Source organism: Xiphias gladius, chromosome 11 (assembly GCF_016859285.1).
Source record: "Xiphias gladius isolate SHS-SW01 ecotype Sanya breed wild chromosome 11, ASM1685928v1, whole genome shotgun sequence".
Taxonomy (NCBI): domain Eukaryota; kingdom Metazoa; phylum Chordata; class Actinopteri; order Istiophoriformes; family Xiphiidae; genus Xiphias; species Xiphias gladius.
In genome coordinates, this window is record NC_053410.1 from 17868479 (window position 1) to 17882764 (window position 14286).

The following is a 14286-nucleotide window of genomic DNA, read 5'->3' on the forward strand; positions in this document are numbered from 1 at the left end:
TCAACAGTCCCCATCTGTTGTCATGACAACTAGCACCTCACTTTTGCCCATTTCTTCCAGCGCAGTTGCCAAAGAGACCAGGTCTGCGTCACCTTGGTGACAAGCTTCCCATAAGTCCAGTAGAACACCTGTAGGGCTGGGCTTTGTTGCAAAATAGTTCAAGTACCTGAGGGGAAGAAAGATGTTGTATGAAGAAAGGGACAGAGTAAAGGAAGCACTCCATTATTTAATGCAAAAACTTAAAGTCATTAATACTTGATGTTACAAATACTGCCGGATACACTTTATTTTACAGTCCAGCATTGTTGCTCAACCTTTCACACATAAACATGTGAGGCTAATCTGACCTGTCAAAGCCCAGGCTGCGTGCCAGTAGCCTCCAGTCACACCCGCGAGCGCTGGGTGCATCCAAACTGGCACAGATCTTCTGGCGGATGGAGTCAGGCAAGCGAAAGGCATAGGGTCCCACTTGAGAGGAAGGCAGGCAGGTACCTCCCGAGGGGAGGGGCGAGTGTGGTGGTAGAGTCTGGATTGACAGAAACGGACAGAAGATTGAACTTCGTGGGTTTTTTTTCCACATGACTGTGTGGCTTCAATAGCACTATTATCTATGTCTGCACAAGCCTGTTTTAGCTGTCACCATTACCTCCTGGATGTCCGTATGAAGCTGGAATATCTGTCCCTCCCCTTCCACCTGTCGGACACAGATCTTACAGGTCAGCTGCGACACAGCCAGACTCCCCCTCTCCAGGCTGAAGGTGCAGTGCAGAGGTCTCTGACTGCCGCTCCAAATGTGATAAAACGGGATCTCCTGTCACACAAAGAAAAATAGCAAAGCGAAGAAATGGATGAAAAGGGTCTCTACACGTTGATTAAAGTTGCTTTGTCCTGAATAGCACAATCAGGAATGATCAAGAAAACAGTTTCCATTCAAGGAGTGTGCAATATGTTTTATTTTGATACTGGGTGTTTCCAGCAACTGGGTCTAAGTGCGTCAGAACACAACAATCTAAAGCACACTGTCCATAAATTAGAACCACAATCGGATTCCCCTTTTGTTTATTGAGAGAAGGTTCAAACTGCAATCTTGGTGCTGCTGCCAAGAGAACGCAGCAAAGAGTTTCAATTTTTACAAAAGCAGTGAATACTGCAAAGTCTGCTGGCTGTATTCTCTGAGAAAATTCTACTGGGGTGAAATCAAGAGTTTGTCAGACAAATCTACAGGCTTGTATCTATTATCAGCTGCATTAGGTCACCTGGTACTTGGCCAGTAGTTTGCTTCTCCAGTGAGTGTGAGGAATGTCGTGGATGGACAGGCGCAGGTTGTGGTAGCTGTCTTTGAAGAGCAGCGGCTTGGGATCCTCCAGCAAAACTCCGCCTAGACTCCTTTCCAAATCCAGCACCTCCTGCACAGAGGCAGAGAGAAGACGCGCTTAGGAACACGTTTATTTGATCAGTTTTGTTATAGTTTCATAATTATAACAAATTTGAGAGCGTCATTTCTAAAATGCTTAATTAAAATATGTCCTGCATTCTCTAAGCTGCTGTCTCCAAATGCAAATGTGCGGGAGATAAGAGTTTGAAAGCTTTTTGAACTTCAGCAGCCAGAAATCATGTAATGTGATGCCAGTAAACTGCACAGAGCACGCTTGTGTTTACAACCCTGGCTGGTCTGTGAACCCTTCATACAAAAGGGACTGAGAGAAGGTAAATATTTAATGTCAGAGAGTTCAACTTTCACTGGATGGAGTGCTCACTTACTGTTCAGTGGGGAGCTTGTATTGTGCTGTACTATTTTGAGGTGTTACTTCTAGTGGGGCGGGAAGATTCAATATGTGATACAGGAATTTCATTTGAAAAAACAGGGTGGATCTGCAGGGTCAATTAAGAGGGGATGGTACTCCTCTATTGCCGTGAACCACCATGGAAATAATTTATATTAACTTTCATTGTTAATATACTGTGTCACGCTTTAATTTCACAGCACCTTGTTTGTGTTAAATTCTACATATACTTGATTTTAGTTTGTGTTGTGCTTTTTGATTTTGCATGTCTAGGTCTTCTGCATGATTTAAACTATCTGTTATATTTTGGTTTTCTTCTTTTTTGAACTGACTATTTCGATAGATTTAATAGATTGAAAAGATGTGATAAAACCAAACCAAGCTCTGTTAAAGAGATAATTTTGTAACTACAGCTGATAAAATGAATGAATTTTTAATAGGAAAAAAAATGCTAGTGCAGCTTTAAATCAATTACAGGTATTGCACTTTTTAAAGGGGATCTCCACTAATTTAACCCATCAAAGTCTGTCAATTCCCTGGGAGTGTTTAGCGAATTTGTGAAAAAAGTTGTATAAAGGGGGCTTTTTGGGGCTCCATAGGGAGCAGTGCAAAATCTGATAAATTGCCTCAGCTGATGTAATTTGAGTCAGCACTGGTTGGGGCTGAATAAAAAAAAATCAGTGGGTGTGGAGTCTGAAAAAAGTGAGCCCACCAGACCTCTGTAGCCTGCTCGTCACCTCTGTCCAAGGCCAGCAGTTACACTAGCTGCTACCAGGATAACACACCCACATTTCCAACAGTACTCTCGGCAGGCAAGTTACATTGTGGGTAATGTAGGCGCCAGGTTTTGACAAGGAAGAAGAATGCGTGGCATAAAGAAGATAATATCGCTCTGCTGCATTTATTTAGATGCTTTCTTTGCGTCCAACAGCGTTATAGGAGTGCTAAATTGGTGGATTACTCTTTTAATATTTAAATTATAAATATAAATGCCTGGCAAATAAAAGGTAGCAGCAGGTCAAACTGATAGAGGTTCAGATATATAGACATTGACACACTCACACACACACACACACACACACACACACAAAAACACACACACACACACACACACACACACAGACAAAAGAGACGGATAAACACACAATCAACACCTTGAGGGCATGTGGGGTGTCATGGATACAGTAGATCCGGAGGCTGTAGTCCAGGGAGAGGCAGGGTGCTCGGGGGGCAAACAGAGCCAGCTGCAGGCGTTTGCAGGCAGGCTGTGGAGGACAGGACTGGCCGACCAGGCCATAGGTTCCCAATTGCTCCATGAGAACATGACAACACTCCTCCTCCAGCTGCAGGTAGCATGGAGATGACAAAGTCTCTTCGCCCACTGTCAGAACCTCCTGAAAAAAAGATCGAAGTAGGGTTCAGTGATGCCACATCAGCCAAGGAGATCTCCATTATCTGATACCAGTTTTAAGCTGTCTGACCTCCCATGCCCCCTGGTGCGTCTGAGTCTTGAGTGTTAGGGTCCAGTCAGGTGTAGGTGTGTCTAGCTGGGCACAGTGGGGCAATGTAAGGACCACAGGACGATTCAGCAGCATACCAGATGGGCCACAGCTCACCACAGGACTTAGTACAGTCTGACTGCCTTCGGATGGTAGACTGTAAATGTCATACACACACACACACACACACACACACACACACAGACACACACACACACACACACACACACGCAGGGAGATTTGCAACAGTTGCTAAAACACCACACTTCATTGACAAAAGAACATTATGGCCACGACACAGTTTGGAACATGCTGGTATTGATTTATTTGAGGCAAAGTGAATATCTAACTTCCAGAAAATTGGCAAGAAATTAATCCTCTCCAATATTGGTGAAGAAGTTCAGTCAAGTTGATAATTGTTTTATCCTCAGACATAGTCGTAGAACTTCCAAACAACCTTCAAGTGGTTCACAGTGGGTGAGCCTTGCATGGGAAGACTTCTGATTGAGGTGAGAATGAGGTCTATGAGTGAAATAGAGGGATAAAGATAAGAAGCACTCACGTTGTTTTGTCCCACTTGCTGATAATGAGGTACATCTCATAGAACTTCCCCTGGGGGATCGTGCCAGGTGGGACCAGAATACTTACACCTAAGGGAGAAGGCTTCATGACTTGTCTTGTTTTATGTGGGATTAACTGAGCATGTCATTACTTCACAGTGGGAGCATACAAATCTTTCCATTTATGCATGAGAAGACAGTTGGGTGTGACAGGGTTTGTTATAACCTGTGTTGGGGATGGTTAGGCGTCCTCCCAGGTTACCAAGGGTGGCGCTGGTGCTCAGCCCAGGCTCCCTGGACAGCGTGTGACTGTGGTACTCTCGCTCTCTACCCACAGTGCCCACCGACTTCAGGCTAAGGATCTCCCCATCACCTGTGCCCATGTCAGCAGGAAGCTCCATGGAGGAAAGAGTGGAGGAGTTATACACCTTGATTTTGAGACTGGGCAAGGGGTCCAGCAGGGGAGAGGTGGTCATAGGGATTTTGTGGGGGCTGTCGTTGATCCCCTGCTGCAGGGAGAAGAGTGGTCCGCGGAAAGCCCCCGCTGTGGCTGTCAGATCTGGAGGTGCTGAGGGATGCAGTGGTTGAGGGTTATCTGTGGACACAGGAGAAGAGAGGAGCTGCTCTCTTATCACCAGAAATGACACAGGCAGGGCTGAGAGTGCTAAAAGTGGTGCGAGTTAAATGGATTAATGTTGGTAATTAATATTTGATGGCAAGAACAAGAGAAGGAATACCATAACAAATGCTTAAAATGTAAAAAATGTAATGTAGTGAAGAACAGAGAGTTGACTAAGCCAGAAGAGATAACGGTATAAAGAGAATTAATTTATGGGATGTTATAAATAGAAATGTGATAATGAAATGAACTGTGACGAAGTTCTCCCATGACAATCAGTAAAAACAAGAAATGTAAAAATAATCAGTGATAGAAAAAGAAGTATTGAAAAAATATGTATTGAATGATGTGTGTGTGAGTGTGTTGAACTCACCCTGTCTGGGAGGCTTGTAGTTGCCAGGGTGGAAGGCGGTGGTGAGAGCAGACGAAGAATCGGTGATATCTCCGTGGAGATGCCGGTGTCTGCGGCGATATGCAAGCCCGCCCACGCACAGTGCCAGGATCACACACAGCAGCAGGGCCACCACCAGACCAGCATAGACTGCTACCCCAATACCTGGGGCCAGCGCTGAAAGAAGGACACAAGGACAGACGTCGTAAAGAGACACATATGAAAAGATGCGGACACAAATGCAACGGGAAACACAAGCCGAAAGAAAACATAATTTATGAGGTATTATCTGATTTACTACAGATCCATTGCATTAGGAAGTAGTATCAGTTAGTTACTGTAGTCGCAGTTAGTGCTGAAATGATTAGTGGATTAATTGATTAGTCGACCATCAGACTATAAACAAAAATTCTGATGATCAAATAATCTTTCTCCAGCCACTAAAATGAGAGAATTCTCGCATTATTGTATTATTATAAATTCAATATCTTTGGAGTTTGGATAATTGAGCAAAACTAGCAATGAGGATGTCAGCTTGGACTTTTGACTATATACTCTAACACTGACATGTCTGACTACCTGATTAATCAAAAAATAATCAACAAATTAATCAGTGATGAAAATGGTTGCAGCCCATTTTTCACAGTGGACATGGTAAAACTCTTCAACAATATTTGATTATTTTTTCATGTCTATCTTAAAACAATACTGACATTCCCATTAGTGTATTAAATGAGATATTGGTCACTTTAATTTCTCCCCCATGTCCATACCAGGCTTGAAAAGATCCCTCCCCAACTGTTCCAATGTAACAGATGGGGGACAAAATCCACAGTCCTCATTCTGTGTAACAATGCACTCCAAAGTTCTGCTGAAGCTTATGTGAGGCTTCAGCAGTCTGAGTAAGTCCAATCAAGTGTGTATCTTTCAAAAAATGATGCCAATAAGTACCACACAGTGGGGTACACAATTTTAAATCTTGTGAAAAAAAGACCCCTGGTCAGTCAGCATCTGCAGATACTCTGTGATGAGGTATTGGCATTGGTATCCTGAGAGAAAAAGTTTTCCCTAGAAAATGAGCTTTAGCTGAACCTAATAATGCATTTTTACACAGAATAAGGACTGTGGACACTTCACCGCCAATATGGAAAGGAGACATGATCACAGTGATCAATAGCTCTTTCAGTGTCCTTGTGGGCATGTGAATGTTGTTTTAAGATAAACTAAAAAATGTGAACCTATTCTTTAACTATGGCAGTATGCCTCCAAGGATATACGAGTTGTTCAGTTTGATGATAGCTACAGCTACATCTTTTTGGTTGAAAGAGATCATTCAGGAAAATAACATTAATAAAGTGCCTGCCAAAACAGCTGCCTAATAGCCGGTAGGGGGACGCATCTTGGCCTTAACTTCACCTGCTCCCCATTGGGCTCCCTCTCTTTTCTCCTGCTGAGTGATTGGTTGTCGTTGGCCGGCAGCCCCAATAAAGCCTGCTTAGCTCTGACTCCCCAACACTAGCAGAGCCAGACCCAAACCAGACACGTGAGCCAGTCACACCGCAGCAGAAAAAAGTGGAAGACAAGGAGGGAGGCTGGCGGGGGACAAAGTGGGGCAAAAAAGAGGGAGTAGACAGGCTGGATAAACAGAGAAGAGAGCCAAAGGAGAGGCAATTTGGCAAAAGGGATAGGAAGATGTTAGATAAGCTTGTGATTTGTTGAGAGGACAGAGGGATTGTAAGTGTGGGGAGCAGGAGAGAGGAGGTAAGGATAGCAGGGCTTGAGGAAAAGGTCTGTGTTAAAGGAGCAGGAGAAAGTGGGGAGGAAGTTGCAGGAAACCACCGACACTACAGAAAAGCAGAGAGAGTGGGAGAAAGGGTGGAGGAGAGGAAAGCCGGAGGCAGACAGGCTGGCAGAGGAGAGCTCCCATGCTCACGTGGCACGATGGAACTGAATCCGACAGCCGTCCGCACTTATTACCAGAAACGGAACAATAGCGAATTAGGTGCATTACCGTGGCTGCTCTCCTCTGAGCCCACGTCACATTGAGCTAGAGGAATTACCATCACTTCAAATGTAAACTATATCACAGATTAACTGAAAGTCAGACAGAAATCAACTGTTTTTCTCCAGCAAGTGCTATGCTTCTAATGCATTGCCTGTGGATCAAAGAGTTTCAGCTTAGAGACATGTCATTTTGCTCCTAACAGAGCTTGCAGATTTTTCTCTCTGTCATGTTGGGTCAGAGCAAACTGAACTGTTTTTGGTCAGTTTGTTTAATTATACTAACAATTTTTAATCGGCTTCATGTATCTTTTTTTTCCTTCAAATCTACAGTTGCATTAAGCTGTTGTGTAAATGATGCAATGTGCTAACTTGAAGCCAGCCCAGAAACCTATGCAACACTTAGTCAACATAATGAACAAGAAGTGATAACAACATTCATAAGCCAAATGGACAGGAAGGTGAGTCTTCACTGAACTCGACCTGAGATGACAACAAAGTGTGGATGGACAGACGCAACGCAAAACGCTGCGCAGATTCAAAATCACGTGCAAACACAGATGTTAGGACTCCTAACCTGTATGAGCACAAATAACAGACACAAAAACAGTACAAACAGTACAAAGAAGTAAAAGAAAAAGTCGAGGGAAGATGAACTTACGATGGCTTGCATGTTCAATAGAAATCTTTTTATCTGTTTGAACAGGAGAAAAAACAAGAGAAGAAGAAAAGAAAAAATACAAAACATAAAAATGGATGGAATCGTTATGCAAATGAAAGATACAATAACATAATACAAAGCAGAAATGGCAAAGTAAACAAGAGCTCATCAATATGAAAATATAAATGTAAACATAAAAGGCAACTGCAAACAAGTAAACATACTTTATGTCTAAACAATAATAGCCTCTCTTCTGGGAATGTGGGACAATGTGCATCATTGTGGAATGAAGTTCAGCATAATTGTTTATATAACGTTCAGTACAAGGAAAAGCCTATTAGAAATGGGTGTGAAAGAGCTTAGCAACACTTGGACGAGAGTGGCAAAGTTAAAGACAGTTTTGAAAAAGAACAAGGATGCTGGTGTTGTGTGGTACACGAGGGAGACAACGTAGACTGAAACCATGTCTTCACACACCCCACGGGGTATATCATCACCTTCATCCTAAGAAAAAAAAACCAAAACATCTCTGTCCTGACGGGAACAGTCTTTTCCAAGATAACATCAATATGAATCATCGCTGAGTGGTTTGATGAATGTCAAAACCAACTTTCAGGACTGTGTCACGTACCCTTATCTCCCAAGCATCATCAATACACTGAATGGTCTCCTGGAACCTCCCATTCATCCCGTAGCAATTAGAATCTAGCTGGATGCAGTGAGGATGATGGTTTGTGGCGTCTCAAAGCATTTTACCTTTATGACTGGGGTATTTAGCCGATCCTCAGAGGGTTTAACACGGAGCGAGATATTAGAGTGAGCCGCTATTGTTTGATTGTCTGAAGCACGTTGGGAATGCAGAGAGTCATAATGTCATCAGGATATTTTTGACCACAGAATAATCATATTAATGTGCCGGGAAAATAAGTAAGTCAGTCAGTAACCTGTAGTTTTCTACAGTGACACCTTTACAGATTTTCTACAGCACAGTGCTTCCCATATTTCTCCACTGTCAGAGCTGCTTGAGTTTGTGTTTTCCTGACAGCCTCTGGAGAATGCTCAGCTCTCTACTGCCAAATCAGACAGTGTATTTCTCTAATCTGGCTGCTCCATGGAAGCCTGTTTGTGTCAGGACTCGTGTGCAGGTCTGATAGAATTGAAGCACAGTGCTGTACTGAATGTGGATATGACACCACCACCCCCCACGTGCATTTACGAGGTTTGTGTGTATGCTCGGGCATGTTGGTTTGCGTCTTGTGTGCGTATGTGTTTTTAAGTGTGCACTTGAATGTATCTCACTGCCTCTGTCGATGTGCGTCTCTAAGATTCTAATGCGCTGTCAGCTGGATTCCTCCCAGCTCATCATGGGTTGCACACTGGGTGTCAGTGTGAGTCTGACTCACTCTCATATGCTCTTCCCTGTGCTAATTTTTTGACTTGGCCATGTCATGCTCACTTCCCACTCCGTGCACTCCCTTAGCATGCACTTGCTATATCTCTTTTTCTCTATCTCCATCTGTGCTTTTTAGATGTGGATCACTTGGCTTCTCTTTTTGTGAACCTAAATTTCCCCTCATGAAACATCTGCCTGAGATGTTCTTTTCATCTCTCTCTACAGCATTTGCGCTCTCACCGTGCTGCAATCCCCGAACACCTTGGGAATACAGTTCTATACTAAATAGCTTTGAAATGAAACACGCCATATAAAATTGAACTATGAGCAAAAAAACTGCTGCCTGCAAGATTTGCTATTATCATTTCCGCAACCACTTGAAACAGCAAATATGCTGTTACGGAAGCAACCTCTATAGATAACTCAGAAACACCAGATTCCTTCAGATATTAGACAGTTGAACTATCTGCATTAGTGAACCAAATTCAATAGATGCTGATCTGTACTAAAGAGTGAACTGAAGAATTACGATACATTACATCAGAGCCAAATATGTACTCTCTTTTGACATTTAACAACCATCCCAGTTCAAATAAACTGATCTGGGGACTTACTTCGTGTGCACAGCCCCTCAGTACAGTTTTTACTCTCCATCATGCTGCCGCTGCAGTGTTTCCCCCCGTTCCTGGGTGGGGGGGCTTGGCACTCGCGACTGCGCCAGTGGGTGCACTCTGTCCCACAGGCGGACCACTTTGCCCACACTGTCCAGCCTCCGTCCACTGGAATGAGACAGTGGAGATGTGAGTAATTGTACAGCTAACCAAGACAGTACAGTAAAAACCTCTGTCACTCCAGGTAGAGGGGAATAAGGCATGACACTATAATGCGGCATGATGCATATGTAATGGCTTGAAGTGCATAACTTTTCAATTTTAAAATTTGATTCTGTGGTGTGTTCTAAACGACTTTGGAGCCAGGGTGGTCTGACACACGGCGCAAAGCAATAAGAACCAGAATGGTGTGTGACAGTAAATCATAATACAGTGTTCCTGATGTACATGACTTTTCATGCTGAAATCAGAACACTTACATGACCTAGTGCTAATCTTTCCTGGTTGGCTGAAGTTCTAAAATTCATTCCGGTCTTTCCCGCGAAATGGCGCATTTGGGAAATTTCCTGATATTCCAGTGAGTGAGTGCTTCGTCTGAAGATGTTGTAAGTAATACAGATCATCACCTGGGCACAGTGTGGTGCAGGTCACTCTCTGGAAGGGTGGACCCTCACAGAAGGCTCCTCCGTTCAGAGGGGCAGGATTGGTACAGCTGCGTGTCCGTCGCTGCCAGCCCCGTCCGCACTGAGCGTTACACTCTGACCATTCAGTCCAAGAAGACCAGCCTCCACTCACTGACAGAGAGACAGACACACAGATAGGAGAAGTGACCACGCTGTCATGAGTAATAGGCCAATCTCCCCAACATCTACCAAAAACCAACAATGGATAGCTCTGTATCATAGCTAACAGCTATCATTAACGGAAGGAGGTTCATCTTCACGTGTGAGGTGTGGGAGTGGAAGAAAAGGAAAAACGTATGCGTTACCATAAACAATGAGGGTAGCGGTGCTGCTGCGTCGTTTGGCCACCACATTGCGAGCCACACAGGTATAGTTTGCGGTGTCTAAGAGTCTGGCCTGTTTGATGATCAGATCATGGTCAATGGTGATCAGGAAGTTGGAGTCCTGCGACGGATCAATGACATCCTCGTTCTTCAGCCAGTCCACCTGTAGAGAAGCAGGAATAGACACATACACACCACTGGAATAAAAACTAAGAACTTTGTTACAATAATTTAGTTGAAAAGAATAAAATGTCACACCCTCAATCATCTGTGTTATTTCAATTTCTAACAGTGGACTCACTTTAATTCTATTGGCAGACATTTTTTCGCATAAATCACTGTACAAATCAGCAGGTGTGTTTGCATAAACATGAGTCAGTGCACCACGCACAGACCCACTATAGCCCTGCAAAGTATTAAACCAGGGCAACATGCTTCACACACTACATTTGGTACTGATCAGACACTGTCACTATTTGATCATTCTTAGTTTAGAAAAATATGATTTGAAAAAAAAATTCCTTCTTTTGGCCAAACTCACTTTTACTTTTGAAACATCCTATGTACTAATGGACATAATATCATAGCAAACAAACGCAAATAATGTAATTAGTATTTATTATGAAATTCCAGTTAAATGCTCTCCGTTAATCACATAATGTGCTTTTATGCTTTCATGCTATGTGCTTTTTATGTCCCATAATAACCATGTTATTAGGCCACTAAAAAATAATAATACAGTTTGGCAGAACATAAATATTTACTGAGTAGTAAAAATCCACATTTCTGAATAATTTGTTCTATTTTTTAATATATTTTTGCACTACTGTTTTATGACGGAAATAAAACTATCTGATCTATTGCTGTACAATGTTAAACATGAGCCTTCTTTGCTTTGTTGCTCAAATGATGGAGCATATTACTACTGATCGTTATATGTTTTGTTTTTCTTGATGGTGCCATGTAGCTGGACAGACTTAAATCTCTCAAACTTCAGAGGCTTGCCCTTTACTTTGCTCCTTCTTCCTTTATGTTGTTGCAAACTGTAGTGCATAAATTTGTATGATTGATTAGTGATTAGTTAGATCTCTGCTTTGCTGCCTCGCTAAAATACATGGACTTGCAATATACCACACAATATAAATGTATTTGAACTATTCATTACCCGTCAGTATCATGAACACAATTTTAAACCCAAAGCTGATGAAACACTAACAAATGAAATGATGAGGAGGGAGAGCTCTACCTCGGCAGCGGGCATGCCCTCCGGGGGGCGACACTGCAGCAGCACCTCCTGCTCAAGTCGCACCTCACGCCCCAGCGGCTCCTGCTCAAAGTTCTTCCTCAGGTCTACAGCGGGCGACACAGAAAAAGTCAGCGGTTAGTGAAGGCTGCATCATGACAGCAGAGTTCCAGTGTTTATCCTCAGTGACATTGGTTGTCGCACAAACACCGACATACAGTATACACACACACACACACACACACACACACCAGGCAAAGCCCAAAAAAGCCTCTGTTTCTTTTGTTTTTTTTGTTCATATCCTCATAAACATGTACAGTGTCAATCGCACTACGCCAAACATTACTAAGGGGGACTAAGATTGAGTGCTACAGCAAGTTTATTTGCATATATAGTTAAGCTGACACATGACAAGAAAAAAAGTCAGAAACATTTGCCCTTCTGCTGTCTCTCTTCCTTCCTGTCTTTCTGTCTCTCTCTTTAAAAAAAAACCCCACACACATACACACACTCACAAATACACAAGGCCTTGATACTGACATGCAATGCGAACATAGGCACGGTTGCTCTTGGTGGTGCCAGCCGAGCTCCAGGCCACACACTGGCACCAGTAGTCCTCCAGTCCAAACAGCTCCTCCACCTGGGTCCTCGACACTGAGATGTCCACTTCCCTCACCACCAGACCTGTGAAGGGAGAGAGAGTGAGAGAAAGGGAGAGAGACAGACTGGTTAGGCATATTTTTCACAGTGCATATAAATAATGCAGTGGCTGCAGGCCAAAAGCAGTCAATGTGCACATAAAACCCTATAGGAGCTAATGGATTATGCAGTTGAAAAGGATGTTTGTAATTGAGTATGATGTTTATGTCTATGAAATACAAGTTGACATGAATATGTGTGTGTGCAGTTGTGTTTACAATACACCTCTGTGTGTGTGTGTGTGTGTGTATCTCTGTAAGTATCACCTGTGATCTGGTCCAGGCTCTCTCTGGTGACGTGATCATTCTGATTGACCCATTCCCCATTGCATTTGAAGTAGATCTGTGTGGCTGGTGACGCCCGGCACCGTAGCTGGACCGGCCGGTTCTTTACGATGAAAGCGTCTTCCGGTTCCAGCAGGAATTCTGGGAGAGGTTCTGCCGGCGCTGACGGGAAGGAGTCAGGGAGGACCTCGGTCTCGCTGTAGTCACTGCTCTCTGAAAACACAGAACACAGAAGTGATCAGGACGATTGTCCTTCGATGGAAAGACCTGAGTCTTTCCCGAGGCGTACTCAAGCAGTGCAGTGAGTCTCCATCAGTATTTGGATGGCTGCTCTGTGGCTGATCCTGCACTCTGACCTCCCTGTTGAGGAGGTAAGAAGTAAACAATATGACAAATCTGTCCCATGGGGATCAATAAGTGATCACACAACTGGAGGGAATATATGTTTGTTTGACAGCTTGTCTTGTGTGTCTCAGTTCAGCTTTAAGGCATGAACAATTCTGTCTGCAGTGTTTCACTGAATACATTAAGGCAACACTGTTAATGTGTTTCAAGAAGGTGCTGACAGTTTGCACTCTACAGTAAAGGGAGTGGCACAGTGACATTTTTTTCTCCCTGTTTTGCCAGTAATCTGGTCAATGCAAGCCTCCTGCTATGGTCTCCCTGGATGAGTCCATGCCTCTCTGCTGGGGAGGAGAGCTGCTGACCTTCCACAGACAGGTCCTGTTGATCGCACATTATCCCCTGACATTTTCGATGTGACACAACCCTCCTGGCGATGGTGCAAAGAGCGTCTCCTGGCAGGAAGGACAGAATATTTCTGACCTCTTCGTTCTGACTTCATACTCTAACAATGACGGATAGAACCTAGACAGTATATCAATGCTAAAATATTATTGGCTGGTAAAGTTTTCATGGCAGTAGACAGATTAATGTATCTGCACTGATACAGTGCATTTTCTGTACAGATAGTAAAGCCCTTTGAGGAAAATTTTGGTCTATCTAAACGAAACTGACTTGATTTGACAGTTTAAAGAGTATTATACTGATATAATGACATAAATTGTCAAACAAATAACATCACTTATCGTTAATCATTTTCTCCAGCTGACATTGGACTCAAACATTCTGTTTCAGTCTGACTTGTTTGTTTACAGGGCTGCAGGGTGGCAGACTATGATGCATCTCAACCACAACTCATGTGTGTCCATCAGCTGAATTGTATCCTTGTGTACTTGAGCACTGAAGCCCGGGCAGACTGGAGAAGACCTTGCGACATAGCGCTCGCAAACAGCAGGAGTGCAGCATCCTCTGCCATGACGAATAACTTGACCACAGTATAGCTATAATGACCCGCCTGAATCCTGACATATAGCATACATGTCCAACTATACACTTTGTTAAGGTATGTTTCAAAAGCCAAAATTGAAATGTTTTGTCTCTTTTTATGCAGCGACTTCACTATCAACTCTTACCATCACTTTCTGACTTTCCCTTTCGATTAAATCCCAGTTCTTATAAATTGTTAATGAGTC

At 43.3% G+C, this 14286-nt stretch overlaps 1 protein-coding gene across 1 annotated transcript; it reads right to left on the reverse strand.

Moving 5' to 3' along the window:
* Nucleotides 1–13489, reverse strand: unc5b (unc-5 netrin receptor B). Its single transcript, XM_040139750.1, has 17 exons — nucleotides 13459–13489; nucleotides 12734–12964; nucleotides 12309–12452; nucleotides 11772–11875; nucleotides 10508–10688; nucleotides 10146–10313; nucleotides 9523–9687; nucleotides 7516–7548; nucleotides 4836–5030; nucleotides 4070–4438; nucleotides 3846–3933; nucleotides 3266–3440; nucleotides 2939–3178; nucleotides 1257–1406; nucleotides 647–811; nucleotides 348–526; nucleotides 1–166 (listed from the first exon to the last, which is right to left on the reverse strand). The coding sequence occupies exons 1-17, from the start codon at nucleotides 13487–13489 to the stop codon at nucleotides 1–3; spliced, it is 2784 nt and encodes a 927-aa protein (XP_039995684.1).
* Nucleotides 13490–14286: the final 797 nt, after the last annotated feature.